Genomic DNA, 16224 nt, shown 5'->3' with positions numbered 1-16224 from the left:
GTGCTTTTTTCCATACAAGAAAAAAACAACAATGAACCAGAAACAAAGGACACAAATGACAAACTTTTTAATGACATATTATTTGTTTATTGAGTGTTTTATATTCCTTTTGTTGTATATAATAAAAAAAAACTCAATTATACCTTTAACAAAACTGTTATCTTGCTTATAGTTGTAAACTTAAAGACATGGTTAGTAAATGCCTACAATTTCTGCTTCATAGGTCTACTACATATCATATACTGTAAATGGATATTCTATACATTAGTTGAATTTACTTCTGAATCATATAACTCTGCTTGCACTTATTACCAGTTGAACTGTTTGGGCACCCCAAAATTATTGTTCTGTTTTGTAAGCTGCATTATCTTTTTAGGATTTTAGAGGGTGCACAGTGCAGAAACACATTATTGGATTTGGTGGTTTACTAGAGTATCAGTTTCAAAACTAAAGGTATACCTTGAGTAATGTCCTCTTTACACAGAGCAAGCTAAGCGAGTATACAGTACTCTAATAAAACAATTTTCTGAAGAAAAGATAATCCTGATGGAAAAGTGCCTCTGATGTTTGACTTCCGTTTTCCAAATCTAATCTCCCTCATTGCTCTTACTTATCTCATGGAAGCAGTTACTCTTAGCAGCAGGATAACATACCAACTATTTCTCGGTTGTCAGCAAAAATGCCAGAGTGTTTCTTTTAAAAAAAAAACTGGAGTGGCTATAGACTCCATTATATTCAGTGCCTTTTAATTATCTTAATCCCAGCACTCAGTGGTCGAGGTCTGGGGGCCTTCTCTACTAGTATGTGGAATTTAAATCCCTGCCTCTGCCATATCAGCTGAAACTCCCGCACTTTTTTTTTTACAGACCTGTCTTTAATAGACATTTGATATCTAAGCCTTTACAAAAAGCAGTGAAGTGATAAAAAAATGTTATTTTTTGGCAGATAATTGTAAGAAACTGGGGGTGCAACAAAACTTTTTAATTTGCAGCATTTATTAACAATAAAGTAATTTTTCAAATTCAGAAAAGATTAAATGGAGACTTCTAAATCCTGCTGCATAGGACATTTTCAAATGTAGCTTTTTAACCTTGAAATTCCAGCTTAGCTTTTGCATTTTTTATTCACTTAGCTTTTCAGTCTTGTCTTTAGTAAACAGGGATCTCAAGCAAAGTCTGTGGCATATTGGAGATTTTTAAAAGCAGTTTAATACCTCTTAATCATCACTTATTGTATAGAAATAGGCTAGATCTGATATGAAGTAAATAAGTGAACAAAACCTGATTTTTGTTGCTGTTTCACACTTGTGTTACAATAGGTACTGTACACCTCAGGTTGTGCCTGAAGTACTTATTCAAAAGTATTAGACTATTTTATGTTGATGGTGTATTGTTTTTCTACATTCATACCTCCTCAGCTCCAGTCTTTGATATGAAACACCAAGATAATGTGAGATATATAGCTTACTTCAGATACAGGCTGCTGTCAGGTAGTGGAATCAACATACATTTGCAGAAGAAAACAAGTCAGATCACCAGGTTTGCAGTCCAGTGATCTTAGAAGTACATGATATATGGGTCTTTTTTCCACATTTAGTTTTGTGCCAAAAGATCAGTGTCTCTCAAAATTGCTAACTTAATTACAATGAAAGAAGTGCCCAAATCCTAATTAAGACAAGCTTGATTCATCCAAGCATAATGCATTTAGTCAGCATAGAAGTATAAAATGGCAATCAGTCTCTGCCATTTTTACCTGATTGAACCTTTCTTAAATCAATTATAGCTCAGGGAGAAACATGGGCTGCTCTTGTGCTAGCAGATTTGCAGCTGTGAATCTGACTAAGCTGCAACTTAGTTCACAATATAAGAACAAGTAAGGGATGTAACATTTTCTCATCCCGTTAATCCCGCATCAGCAGGGTCCGCTTGTCGGCACGCCCGTCTCCATTTGGTGGTTTGAACCAAATCTTTGAGCTGACGTTGCCATTAAATGCGACCGAGAAATACTCCAACCGGCGCGTCGCTCCGCCTGCCATCGAAGGGGGGAGGGGGGGGGGATAGAGAACAAAGTAATGTAGCCAATTCATAGAGGGGGATTATTAGGAGGCATGGAAAATTTGGCCAGGACGCTGGAGTTACACCCCTACTCTTTTCGATAAACACCCTGGGATTTTTAATGACCACAGAGAGTCAGGACCTCGGTTTTACATCTCATCCGAAAGACGGCGCTTGTTTACAGTATAGTGTCCCCGTCACTATACTGGGGCATTAGGACCCACATGGACCGCAGGGTGAGCACCCCCTGCTGGCCTCACTAACACATCTTCCAGCAGCAACCTTAGTTTTTCCCAGGAGGTCTCCCATTCAGGTACTGACCAGGCTCACACCTGCTTAGCTTCAGTGGGTTGCCAATTGTAAGTTGCAGGGTGACATGGCTACTGGCTTAAGTAAGGGATGTAACATTAAATAATTAAAAAAAAACATTGTAGCAGTGGGATTTATCAAATTTCCTAAATATTCTGTATTTCAGAAATAAAGCACACCTGTAGACGTCTGAACAGAAACTTTGCATTTCTCCTTTTCTGTGTTTTCGTGTGAAATTAACCTTTGCTTGTTCCTTTAAAGACAAACGAATTTACCCTTATGCATGAGCTGCTTGAATAAAAAAATTAGCATTTCGTTTGTGTACACACAGCAGAATAATTGAGAAAATCAACAGCAAGGAGCAGCTTTTGCTTTGCTGTGTAAGGCTAGAAAGGTTTCCCTGTTGAATATGTTATGAGAAAAGAAGAGCCTTTGATTTTTACACAATGCAGTGTTGTGCTCTTTGATAAGAAATAGATGTTTCATTAAATTATTTTCATGGGATAAAAGGAGAAGATCTGGAAACCAAAAGGATTCTTTGTAGTTAGAGGTGTACATGGAATCACTTGGCGCTTGGCAGTACACGATTGCTGTGAAGAATGTAAACAGCCACTTGTTTGTAGTTCGAGTAATATTGAAAGCTTGACAAAAGTGACTATTTGTACCTCTTAATATTATATTAATATTTATATATTTATTTATGGTACTTTTTACATACAGTACCATGTGCATGTAAAGATTTTCAATATACCTGTACCCGTGTTCCTCTGAATATTAAGCAAAGCAAGGTAGACACAGTGGGATCATGTTTTATTTTTTATTTTGTTTTTGTAAACTTTAAGTACATTTGATTTAAATGTGTCTGTCTCCACTGGGAGAGAAGACCTGGAATGTTATATAACAAAGCTCATTACATTTCCTGACTTGTAGGGAAATCTTAAACTAGCTTTTATCTGGAACTAAACAAAACTTTCAGAGTTGCAAATTATTTACATACTAAATATATATAGTTTTTGCATTATAAATACACATTATATAATGTCATTTCTCAATATACGTCATTTATGTTTTATATTTATATAATAATGTTGTAGTTTTTTACTACATAAAATAAGGATTTTTATTTTATTAGTAATTTACTTTAATGTTTAATTTATATGATGTTTCTATAATAGCCAATGGTAGGGTACATAAAAAAAATGTCACAGATGGACAGACATACAAGCACCTGGCTGCATTTTTACAAGCATGACACTTGCCTTGTTCTTTTACAAATAAAAGACATATATCTTAAAAAATGTTTGCTGCTCATAGGTCAGGATTCTGATGAATTTACAATGATCATGTTCTCCATTGTTTAGATTTTTTTACAATGTTCCTGTAAACTTAACTTTGGCCAATTCTGTTCTGAATTTAAAAAAACACAAAATAAAGTGAGATGTTGATTCTCTTAACATCTCACCTGCTCAGTTTTTTGCCTAAGCAGTCTGCCAAGCACCGTTTATACCTAGCACTGCTCACTGAATGCAGATTATGAAAAGTATGCCGTCCTAGTTTTCTGGAATTGTGTTTGTTTTTGCATATTTCATTATTTTATTTGTATATTTGCATGTACCGATAATGAATTTGATCTATGTGCTTTGTGAAACAATTCAAAGACCTGTTCTGGTAGCAGGACAGACACGGACTAACCACTGAATAGAGTTCTGTCTTCAATGGTAGGAGTATGTGTTACACCAGTCATGAAAGCTCTAATATTGTTAAGAACATATGGTACTAATGTTGTGGGTGGGGGGGGAAGGGGAGGTTCATATTAATAGATGAAACGGCCTAAACGCTGAGATGGCTGGAAAGAGAATGAATGTCAAACATTTCACCTGAATTTCAGGTGAATTCTCCACAGGCAAGATGGAATACAGCCAAGCTCATTCCAACTTTGGGTTAAGTAACTTGGCAGCATTGATTTTAGAGTTCTACCTTGAGTGGCATTATTAAAATATTTGTTGAATTACTTAACTGCTTTCTGGAAAATGGATGTTCATGGTTAGAGGAAGTATTAGTATTATTAATAGTAGTATTAGTAGTATTATTAATACAGAGCTTTTCTGGACAGTCCATTCAAAGCATTATATAGGTAATAGGGACCACTCCACCACCACCATGATGTGAAGGCAGCCAAAGTGCTCCAGTAAGCTCGCTACACATCATGTGGCGTCTGTTTGTTTGCACCGATTTTTCCACTTCGTATGGTCTGCGGCGTCTTGGCAGGTGACTTTTGCGAGGCACATGTCGTCTTTCAGTCGATCCAGCCAGCACGTAAATGGTTGTCTACGGGGTCGGCAGCCTTCCACATTCAATTCAAGGGCAGTCTTTGCCATTGATGTGTCATTGCTGTGGAGCACATCTCTATACCATCGCAGGCGTGATTCCCTCATTTTCTCAGTGATTGGGGCAACTTTGAGTGTTTTTCGCACCTCTTCATTCATGACATGGTCTAGTCTTGTCAAGCCGAGGGTCCATCGCAGCATCTTCATTTCCATCGTATGGAGTGCCTGTTCATGTTTCTTTGTCTTTGGCCAGCATTCAGTTCCGTATAGGGCCACTGGTCTGACCACTGAGCAGTAGACTTTGGATTTTAGGCACAAAGGGATCTTCTTGTCGCACAGTACTCCGGTGACATGCCACCATTTCATCCAAGCGGCGCTGACTCGCGTCTTGGCATCTTGGAGGGTAGTGCAGTCGGAGTACTTAAACTGGGTCACTTTGTTCAGTTGGACCCCACCAGCTGCGATTGTGCCATCGGTTTGATCACCGCATTCCAGGTACTCCATCGTCTTGATGTTCATTTTCATTTTCATCCCGAATCGTTCAAGGTGCGTCTTCCACTCCTGTACTTGCTGTGTCTCGTTTCACTTGCTATCATAACATCGTCGGCATACAATAGCGTCCATGGATGCCTCGTTTGATATCTTTGGTCACTGTATCCATGGAAAGTATGAAGAGCAGAGGAGACAAGGCTGAGCCTTGGTGGACGCCAACAGTGATCGGGAAGGTGTCTGAGGTTCCAGCTGTGCAACGTACTGAGCAAGTTGCCTTTTGGTACAGGAGCTTTGTCCAGCTGACATAGGCTTCGGGGACATGGTGCTGTCGCAGCGCCAGCCAGATGAGATTGTGCGGTACCCTGTCGAATGCCTTTTCCAGGTCGAGAAATGCCATGTGGATCGTTTTCCTCTTCTTGTGGTGTCTTTCCATCAGTAGGCAGGTTGCGTGTATGGCATCTGTTGTTCCGCAGTTTTTCACAAAACCGCATTGGTTTTGCGAGATATCGATGATGGTTCTTAGTCGTGCGTCCAGCACACAATCGAAAATCTTCATTATATGGCACAGCAGCCGGATTGGCCTGTAATTGGAGCAGTCGTTAACGTCGCCTTTGCCTTTCCAAATTGGCACTGTGATGCTGGTTTGCCACGATTCCGGGGGTGCCTTTTCCTCGATGATCTTATTGAAGAGGTCCGCGAGCCATGCTGCTCCTTGTGCTCCAAGAAGCTTCCATACTTCGGCTGGGATGTCGCCCGGGCCAGTTGCTTTGCCACTTTTCATCTTGTTGATGGCAGTGGTTATTTCTGCGATTGTGATGGTGGGTACTGGGCCGGAGATGGTATCGGCTGCTGGTAATGGAGGATGCGGAAATTCCACGTTGCATATTTTCTCGAAGTAGTCCTTCCAGCATTGAGGATGTTTTTTGGCTTCTGCAGCATCTGCCCATTTTCATCTTTGATGTTGATGACGTGTCCTAGGTCTTGTGTGGCGTGGTCATGTGCACGGGCGAGTTTGTAGATCTTGTTTGCCCCACCAGGCGTGTCCAGTTGGTCATAGAGGTCGCCACGGTTCACTTTGCGGTGGATTTCGGTACACGGTATCGTACAAGATCGTCTGGGCATTTTGTCTGCTGCCAGGCATCCTTTTATGCCTTGGTTGCCCACTGCACATCGTCGTTCCGCCACCAGGTCTGTTTGTCGATCAAGCGCCAGTTTGGTTTTGTGGTTCCCAGGGTGGTTACGGCGCATGTCTTGACGCATTCAGCCAGGTCGTTCCAATCTTTGCCAACTGTTGATCTTGGATTGGGAACCAATGTTCCTAGTGTCGCGTTCATGACAGCTTGATTTACTGGTTATTTCCACCATTTGATGCATTCAGTCTTGGTGGTTGGTTGCGCCGGGGTTCGGACTAGGCGGACTTTGGCATCCAACACCAGTAGCCGATGTTGTGGGGCGATGCTGTTGTATGGCATTAGTTTGGTGTCAGTGACCATTTTGAGGTCTCATCATCTCACCATCCAGTAGTCAATCTGAGACTCCGCCATAGACGGTCCCAAGCCCGTTTGCAAAAGGAGGAGGGACTTCAGCGACAGGCCGTGCAACAAGATGGCTAAAGAAAAATTTCTTGTTGCGTCAAAATGCAATATTGGTGTTCATATAAATAGTCATAACAGAAGTTATTATAGATTTACATATGCAACACCACCAGAGATAAGCAGATTTATAGTTGGATCTGATATAGCCACCAGACACACAGAGATAGGCATAAGGTAAAACAGCTCTCTTTAATTACAGTGCCAGGAGACAAACATACACAAAAAACCTAGGTCACTTCTGAGTTGTAACTAAAGAAGCCTTCTTAATTAGGGTCTTAATGGTCCTCTCTATAATTAGCAAGGAAGCTAAGCTTCTTAGAGTCAGTTCCTCTGGTTTTGATGCCAATATCTAAACTCACTGTGGCCAAAGGATGTTTACTCATTCCTGGTGAAGGATATAACAGAAAGTCTGCTCTCTTATTAAAACAGCAGATGCCAACAACCCAGGGAAGTGTTTAGTATTTGTTTTTTTAAATTAGTCACCTGACTAATCATTCTTCAGCCGACTGGTCAGGTGACGGTGCATGGATAAACTTTCTCTTAAGCCTTATGGGAAATGTAGTTGAGGCAAGGACCTCTGTCTTGCCATTTCTTACTGCCCTCTCTGAATATTCAGAGGAAATAGCTTCTAGTGTAGTTATGCTTGTTTTCATTTTTCCTGAAACCCAGTAACACAACTGAAAAGAGTTATCCTTCTTTGCTTTTCATTTTAAAATTAAATTCTAAAGATCCATAGTGCTCTGAATTTTTTGGCACTTCTCAGCAGTGGATCAGTTTTGACCAGGGACTATGTTCAGATCCTCAGCTTCATTTCCCTTTTATCTGAATCATATTTGATTGCAGAGGTGTCTCATTTAACTTCCCTTATCATCAATCTTTCTTTTTTCGATGGCTACTGATACCTGGTGGTGTGTTTTGTCTAAACACAGGGATCTTGCTGCAAGAAACTGTCTGGTGGGAGAAAATAATTTACTGAAGATAAGTGATTTTGGAATGTCCAGACAAGAGGATGATGGAATATATTCATCTTCGGGCCTGAAGCAGATTCCTATCAAATGGACAGCACCCGAGGCTCTAAATTATGGTAAGGAAAGGATTTTTCTTGGAAAAGTCTTAATGGACAACACCAACATTGTTAAAAACACAATAATAAAATTTTTAAACAATTTATGTTTTGTTTATAAGCCCTAATTTAAAACTTGCAGCTGTCTTTGAACATATTGGTATATTTTGTAAAGCTTGTGAACATTCAGTTTCTGGGACAGAGATTTACACCAGATTGTTTAAAATGATAGAATAACAAGTACAATAAATCTGCCATGCACCCTCTTTGGATAGTGTAGGAATTTTAATTGCTTTGCAAAACCCTTGAGCTTTGATGTTTTTTAATGTCACATTAGAAAAGGCAGGGAAACAGTTGTTCTGTTGTTTTTATTGCTGAAATTGTAAAATATTTTAGAAATGCCACATGTATTTTCACCCCAATTACAAATTATGCAACTATCTGACGACTCTGACCATATGAAACAACTTTTCTATAAAAAGTCTCCCAACATTTTGCTGAACTGAAGATGTGAAGCTCTTGTAATATTTTAGTTTCATTGTTTAAAGAGTAGGTATTCTAGATCGCAAATTTTATTTGAGAGTACTTTTTGAATAGTAGAAAAATTTACAGTAGAGAAGGTTGTACACCTTATTTTATAATACAAATAAATGCTTGAAGACATCACTGTAATAAGAAGGCTCAACTCGGCTAACCACAGATCTGATGTTTATGTTTTCTATTTCTTAGGGAGATACAGTTCAGAAAGTGATGTATGGAGTTATGGCATTCTTTTATGGGAGACATTCAGTTTAGGAGTCTGTCCTTACCCAGGAATGACAAACCAACAAGCTCGGGAACAAGTGGAGAAAGGTATGTGTGATGTTCCTAGTTCATCCATAGCTACGATTTGATCACCCTCTCCCAGCCATAAGCCACACAAACTAAAAAGTGCCTAAAGGGTGATTTTTGCTACACCAAATGAATTCTCCAAGGACCTGAGATTAATTAACACTATTGGGTGTCTTAGGGGTTATATCACAATGATAGGCTCATATTGTAAATGAGCCCTGTTATTTAGTCATACTGGCATCCACTGCCAAGTAACAGGAGGTACATTATTGAAAAATGCACATTTGGTAAACATCAACTGTAAATGTGTAGTTGTTTTGAGGTCTTTGATGGGTGGATCTGGGAGTAGGCCAGACAGAAACTACACAGAGGCAATAAGAAGATCTAAAATTACAGCTGTGCATGCACAAAGCTCTCTATCTCAAAATAAATGAGCTATTGTGGAAAAAACATATGCATTTATATTATATATTACAACAGCACAGATTCAAATTATTGGCAGGCATCATTGTATGCAACCTGACCATTAATGCAAAGCAGGGGACAGTTGATTACACAGCATGGGCAAAGTCACATGAGTCCAAACACAGTTCACCTTTACGCTGTACACATTTATTGATATGCCTCAGTAACCATGTTCCAGTGATTTCCAACAGCAGGCAGTAACAGTTAGTATACCTTGGGTGCAGGGAAACAGGAAAGGTGCTTGTACAGGTCTAGTTGGCTCAGAGAAGCCACAATCATGTCACATATTAGGGTTGTTGTTGTTATTTTTTGGGAGTAGTATAGAAAGTAGTCAAAGTATCAACGTCATTCAAAGTGGCTGGGTAGGTTGTTCCAAACTCCTACAGCCCTTTGGGAAAAGAGGTGCCTCCTGTTTTCAGGTTTAAATAAACTTCCATATAGTGTCCACTTTCTTCTGGTTCATGATTCATGATTCTGGTTTATGAAGTCCTCTGGGCTGACTTTATCAAAACCTTTCAGGATTTTGAATGCTTGTATAATGCTTGTCTTTTCTGTTCAAGACTAAAAAGGTTCAGGTACTTCAGCCCGTCAGTGTAAGACATTCCCTTAATTTTTTGTAATATATCTAACTACTTTTTTCTGGACAAATTATAGAGCAGCAATATTTCTTTCTATACAAAAGTGACAAAAATAACAAACAATATAACCTATGCTTTTATATATATCCTAACATATGTGATGTTGATGAGATGTTAAACCGTGGTCCTGACTCTCAGTGGTCATTAAAGATCAATGGGCATTTATCGACAAGAGTAGGGGGTTATCCTGGTGTCTGAGCCAAATTTCTCCCCTAGGCCTTTACCGTGGCCTCCAAATTGTCCCCATGTATGATTGGCTTTCACTTGCCCTTGCCCTGTGATGGACTGGCGCCCCATCCAAATGTACCCTGCCTTGTGCTCATGGCTTGCCGGGTAGGGTCCGGCTTCCTTCGACACCGTATGGTATAAAGCAGTTTGGCAAATGACATGACATGACCTATGTCTAACTTTTCCACATTGTCTACAAAAATCTACATTTTGTGTGAAAAATAATACACCAAAGTCTTTTTCATTAGTTGTACCCTCTTGTTCAGTTTACATGTTTGTATTTATTGGATAAGTATTTGCCACTTGCTTGCAAAACACTGCTCTTGTCTATTAAATGTTGCCAGCAGGTGTTTGTCCAGTCTTGAATTTTGTTAAAATCATTTTGAGTTTTCTTTGCTGCTTCTATAGGGTATATTTTCTCATATTTTTAATGTAATCTGCAGACATAACTAATTTATTAACTATAGCAGAATGTAGATCACTGATGTAAATTAGAAAGCAGTGGTCCCTGTATAGATCCCTGTGGTACTCCACTAATTACTTGCATTTTCCCAAATGCTTACTTCCTCCAATTTGATAATTAATCTTTTATGAGGAACTTTAATCAAAATAGCTGAGTGTTTACTGTAATTCATTCCGTGCTTGTATAAGCCCTTTGCAACAGCTTCCTCATTTTTATGTCTCCTTATAATTTTGAAGTGAAAACAACTACTGCTTGAGGCAGAGACTTGGCTGCCTACCTAAAATACAGCAAAAGCATTAAGGGCTACATATATAGAACAAGTGTCTACTATGTCTGTATGCCTTCTTTCATTCTTTTTTTATCCACTGTAGGCTACAGAATGACCTGTCCACAGAAGTGTCCAGAGGAGGTCTACAAAATAATGCAAAAATGCTGGGAGTATAAACCTGAAAATCGTCCCAAATTTGCTGACATACAAAAAGAACTTGCATTAGTGAAGAAAAAATAGTCCATATAAAAATTCAGTATCACCATGTAATGCAAACTATTTTATGTCTAGGAATACAGAGATAACATTGCTATTTGCCTCAACATCAACACTATTTTAACGTGATCATATGTGTAAAATATTCTGTTGTTAATTTTGTTTCTAGCATCACAGTGCCATTGTCCTAACTATTTTAGAGAATTTTAGGTGCAGCCTAACATTCCACCGTTGTTGAGTTCAGTATAATGTGTTTTGATTTTATTTTTGCCCTTTTTCTTATTATCACATTTTGCCAGACTTGAAGGGCTCTAAATGGAACTTTTCAGTTAAAGCCATGACATTGTGATTGAATGAATGAGTAAACACATGGCAAAGTTAAATCAGTAAAGGAAACTCCAGGGTTATCTTGTGTCCATTCCCTGTTTGTGATTCTACTAAGTGTTGGGATGGAAATATCACCCTGGCAAAACTGGTAAGCTGTTTTGAATCATATGAAATCAGACAAAACTTACATGTTTAATCAAACCAAACTTTGGAATGGCTGAAAATGTTGGACTCCTTTCAGGGCAAGCTTTATTTTTCGGGAATTAATTTTGGATGTGCAGTAAGCATTATTTTCATTACTTTATTTTGGCCTTTTCCAGTAGACAACGTTAAACTATTTGCATCCAACAACTTAACAATTGGATATATTCTACAATATGAAGTAGATCACAGCTACATAGGTTATTATATGCGTAAGTCAATAAATAAAGTGAATTGGTAACTTATCCACAAAATCTCATTCACAGGTGGGAAGATATTTTTGATAAAGTCCCTTCACAAATACACATTTACCACTTTGTCACATGGTGTGGATGTGATCATAATAAAATTATATTGATTTAATAAATATGAATTTATAATCTCATCACACATTCCAACCGTGGGGAGCTTGTATAATCAGGACAAAAAGATGAAACCTCAGTGGTTACAAGATCTGGACAGTAAGGAGGCAGGGATGCTCTTGTGCTCTTATAATCGTAATGAAAAGAATTGTATGAAGAGATGATAAAGCATCTATTCCAAAAGATTTTGCTAGGACTGGCAGACACTCGCAAAAGTGACTTCTTGCATTCATCAGTTCATCATTTTCGATATCCACATACCACCCACTTTGTGGCAGTCCAGAATATTGTGGATTACAGTGTGTACTGTACCGTGAGATGTGTCTGCGATGACAGTGACACCATCTATTGATGGCCAATGTTCACACACATCAGTGCGTCAATCCTGGCCACATTGTCCTCTTTAGCTGCAGTTATTGTTTGCCCTGTTTGTTATGGACATGTCATTCCTTTTTGAGACCATTCAACCATTTATAATTTTTTTCCATATAGTGTGGTCTTTCTCCTATGAGCATTAAATGTTTTAACATTGCTGGGTCACTGATCTAGAATGGTGCACTCTTTCACTGGGACTTTACAGTGTGGCTGATTTTTAAATCCTTTATTTATCCAGGTAAACCAATTGAGAATAAGTTATCATTTATGATAACCTGGACACTACCCTTTTATACAGCAAGGCATTTACTAGAACAACCTGTTTAAAGAACCTTGCTCCAAGGTACAATAGTAACATTCCACCTGGGTTTACCCACTTAGTAAATCACTCACTTGCTGCTTCAGCGTTACACATAGTACAATTTTATTGCACCCTTGTACTCTTATTAACAATATTTTTTCCTGTTTATTGACTAACGGTCATTATTTAGTTTTTCTGTTTTTATTAATGGCTGTTTTTACAATGACAGTTGATAAGCAGAGTGTAACAAGGAATTTCAGCATTGTTTACTTAGTCTTCAAGAAGGCAGGTAGGCACAGAAAATAGTTTTATAAATAAGGTGTCTAAACATTGTCACAGTAGTTCCTCCTTATATTTCTGCTAGTTGTTTCTGATCCTAGTTCAGAAGCTTCAGGAATCTGGTACTGTTTCATATTACGTAATTCTAAGTACCTTAGCACAAATGAACATCAGATCAATTTGGTATATTTATAATGGAACTATAACCCATGTACTTAAACACCTAAACCTAAATTTAGCACAACATATAGATTTTGTGCTGCATGAAGCTTATTTATCAATGTGACATGTGTAATGTGACACTGCTGATCTTTGGTTGGGTAGCTGAGATAATAATTTAGCATCGGAAAAAAATATCCCTGGAATATTTTGGAGTGTACAGTATGTGCCAGTGCAGTGTTTTGCTGTCATTGCAGGAAAGTAAAAACCATAGTTTCTTTAATCACTCAAAAAATCTTGCTTTAGGGAAGGAGAACTCTGTTTGCTTAGATGAAGTTATAAAATTATTTTTATGGACAAGTATCATGGGTCATACCATGATTGTAAAAGCTAACAACCTATCAGGAATCCTGACTAATACAAGAAAAGATATGGGTATAATGAGGAAAGGAAACCTTCAAGATTTTACTGTCATATAAGAGTACTAAAAATGTCTTGTTAACTAAACCTAAAACATAGGTAACCCTTTTCAATTTGGAACTATAGTTTTATGGATTTCATTTTCTTTGAAATGGTATCAAGATCCACATTATACAGATATTACACTACAGGCATTACTTATTAAGTGCCCATGTTTTAATGTAAAGATATCCCTTAGGGTCCTTCATGGAAATGGTGTTATTTGTTAGCCTTGTTTGAAGCCTGTAGTTTTAGAAAACTATAATAGATTTCATTGTCCACAATGCATTAAACATGTGTAGTACAGAATCATGAAAAAAGTGTTGAACAGAGTGGCTCTGGGGCTCTGGTGTGATCTCCCAGTACTATCAACATTCATACAATACCCTCTCTGGGATTTCAATAAAGGCTTTTTCCGTAAAGGAAGGAAAACTGCAGGTTCAAGTGCAATTTTTAAATATATATTTTTTCAGTTATTACATTGGATGTATGTGTAGACTTTGAATGTGTCACACTTAATTTGCCTTCCATATACAGCGCTGAAACAAAGTACCATACAATACCAGTTTTTTTACAAACTTTAAGTCTGCCTTTTTGATAAGAACAGAACATAAAATATTTTTTTCAAATGAAACCTTTTCCCCAAATGTGTTTATCGAGTTTGTTTTAAGCATGTACAATTTTGTTACTACTGTAGTCTTCAGTTTGTTATTAGTAGGTCTCAAAATGAGTTTACTGGCAGATAAAATAAGAATTTGTCTTAATCACATCACACATTAGGCTAATGCTTTTAAGCTTCTAACATAAGCAACAATTTCATTATATATTTTTATCAGTATCCTGACATTTTTAAGAATTCTATTTTTAATGTTCTTTCTCAAAACAAATTTTCCTTTCTTTATTAAAAAATGTTTCTGAAATGACTGTATTTACACCATCTTTTTTATAAAATGTAGAAAGCAGTGGTATATTTTCGAATATCAGGAACCAAAGCCACAGCTAAATATTCTGATGAGAAGACTCATGTATGTTTATTTTTTTATGTTTGTTTATTTTGACGAATCCTCAAGTAATTATGACCAACTTGTTATATGAGATTTTTTAAGGTTCAGGAGTATTGTCCAAGCTTTACCATTTTCTTTTGTAAATATTTTGTATAAAACACAATGTAACAAATTGCAAAAAGTCATCTTAGCACTCACAAAGGAAATCTTTTCAGTCATCTATAATTTTACTGTTTTTTTAACAGTGTCTATTTTGAATACCCAGGTTATACTTAGCAACATCATAATTGTATTGTCCATTCTTATAACAGCATGTTAGTGTATTTTGTACATTTAGTCCTGTATATAACAGTGATCATTTGTGCTTTCTGTGTCTTTTCAATATAAACACAATAAATGAGACGGTGACAGATGTTTATTATATTTTAATTTTTGTGTTTATTTCATTGATGGAAAACACACGTGGTTACTGGAAAAACAAGATAGGGGAACATTAATTATAAATAATTGCACACCTGGTAAAAACTGAAATTCATCCTGAGCAACTTTCACAGATGATTTTCAATGTCTTGAAACTTTATTGCTCCTTATAAATTAGAGTTGCATAAAGTGAACTGTTTTATGTTCAGCTCTAATTTTTCACAAAAAGTAACTATAAAGTCATTATGGTTATAGACAAGTAGATACTAGTAGATAGGGAAAGAGTGCTAGATATGTTCTGTAATGTTAATAAAACCACCCACCTGATTAGTGTACTATAATAAGTTTTATTTATTTTGAATTATACTCAACTGTCTTAATCCATTTTTATAATCATGCCTTTGTTTTCTTGCTGTAATTCTTACTACCATGTGAGTATTAAACTCAGATTTAAGTTCGGATATAGAACTTTACTTCTTATTATTAAATGTATAAACTGACCAAACTATGAGTTTCTGATGTATGATTGATTCTCTATTCTTCTCCTTTTATAGTATAGATCTACCACAAAATTCTGTAGGAAGATTGTACTTCTGTGAATGTAAAATCTGTGAAATTAGTTAATTTAAAATGTATCCCTAAAATTAAAATGAAACATCCTACAAAAACTGTCAGATATTCTCAGCATAATCTTCTAAATAGTATATGAAGAGCAAAGTCAAACCTTTCATACACTTTTGCCCAGCATATAATGTGGAAACAAAAGCAAAACCAGTTTTGGCCACATTCAAGTGCACTCATTAATATAATGCATTGTACTACTAATTAATTTAATTAAAACCTTTATCCAATGAGACTTACATTTGTACCCATTTATACACATTAGTATTTTGCTAGAACAATTCAGGTGAGTTGCCTTGCTCAGTAATATAACAGCAGTGTCTCACCTAGGATTTGCTGCCATGCTCCACAATATTGATACTATCTTTAAGTGTAAGACCAAAAAACTGTAGTAAAGTGTCCAGCAACATTAGAGTCCAGTCTTTCTGAAATAGATTCAATTGGTAACACTGGAATTAGATTATCATGAAAAAAATCATCTGCATGCAAAACAGTATATAATTTTCAGTACCTTTACCCTAAGACACTGTATTTAAAGTAGGAATGATCATTCCTTGATACTTATGCAAACAATTTTATGTTGCTATTTCTGAAGCAAACACCCAAAGTTACTGATCATTTTATTTTCTGTGTATTATTTTCATTAGCTTTCTTTCTGAAGGGAGCTGTATTGGACCCATCACGGTTGACATGTTCAAGGTTCGTGTTAATACTGTATACTTGCAATAAAAACATATTGTGTTTAACTTGTGTGATTTTTTTGTTCT

General features: G+C 37.0%; 1 protein-coding gene across 2 annotated transcripts in view; it reads left to right on the top strand.

Moving 5' to 3' along the window:
• Window positions 1–14835, top strand: part of fer (fer (fps/fes related) tyrosine kinase) — a 130308-nt gene extending 115473 nt beyond the window's left edge. For both annotated transcript variants that reach the window (XM_088911990.1, XM_088911989.1), the window contains 3 exons: window positions 7707–7861; window positions 8570–8692; window positions 10837–14835. In XM_088911990.1, the coding sequence (XP_088768116.1) occupies window positions 7707–7861; window positions 8570–8692; window positions 10837–10973 (415 nt within the window). In that variant the 3' untranslated portion in view covers window positions 10974–14835. The remainder of the gene's footprint in view (window positions 1–7706; window positions 7862–8569; window positions 8693–10836) is intronic.
• The last annotated feature ends 1389 nt before the right edge of the window (window positions 14836–16224 follow it).

Source organism: Atractosteus spatula, chromosome 3 (genome assembly GCF_055471065.1).
Source record: "Atractosteus spatula isolate fAtrSpa1 chromosome 3, fAtrSpa1.hap1, whole genome shotgun sequence".
Classification (NCBI taxonomy): domain Eukaryota; kingdom Metazoa; phylum Chordata; class Actinopteri; order Semionotiformes; family Lepisosteidae; genus Atractosteus; species Atractosteus spatula.
Note: the sequence above shows the minus strand (reverse complement) of the source record. Positions and strands in the feature narration are given on the sequence as shown.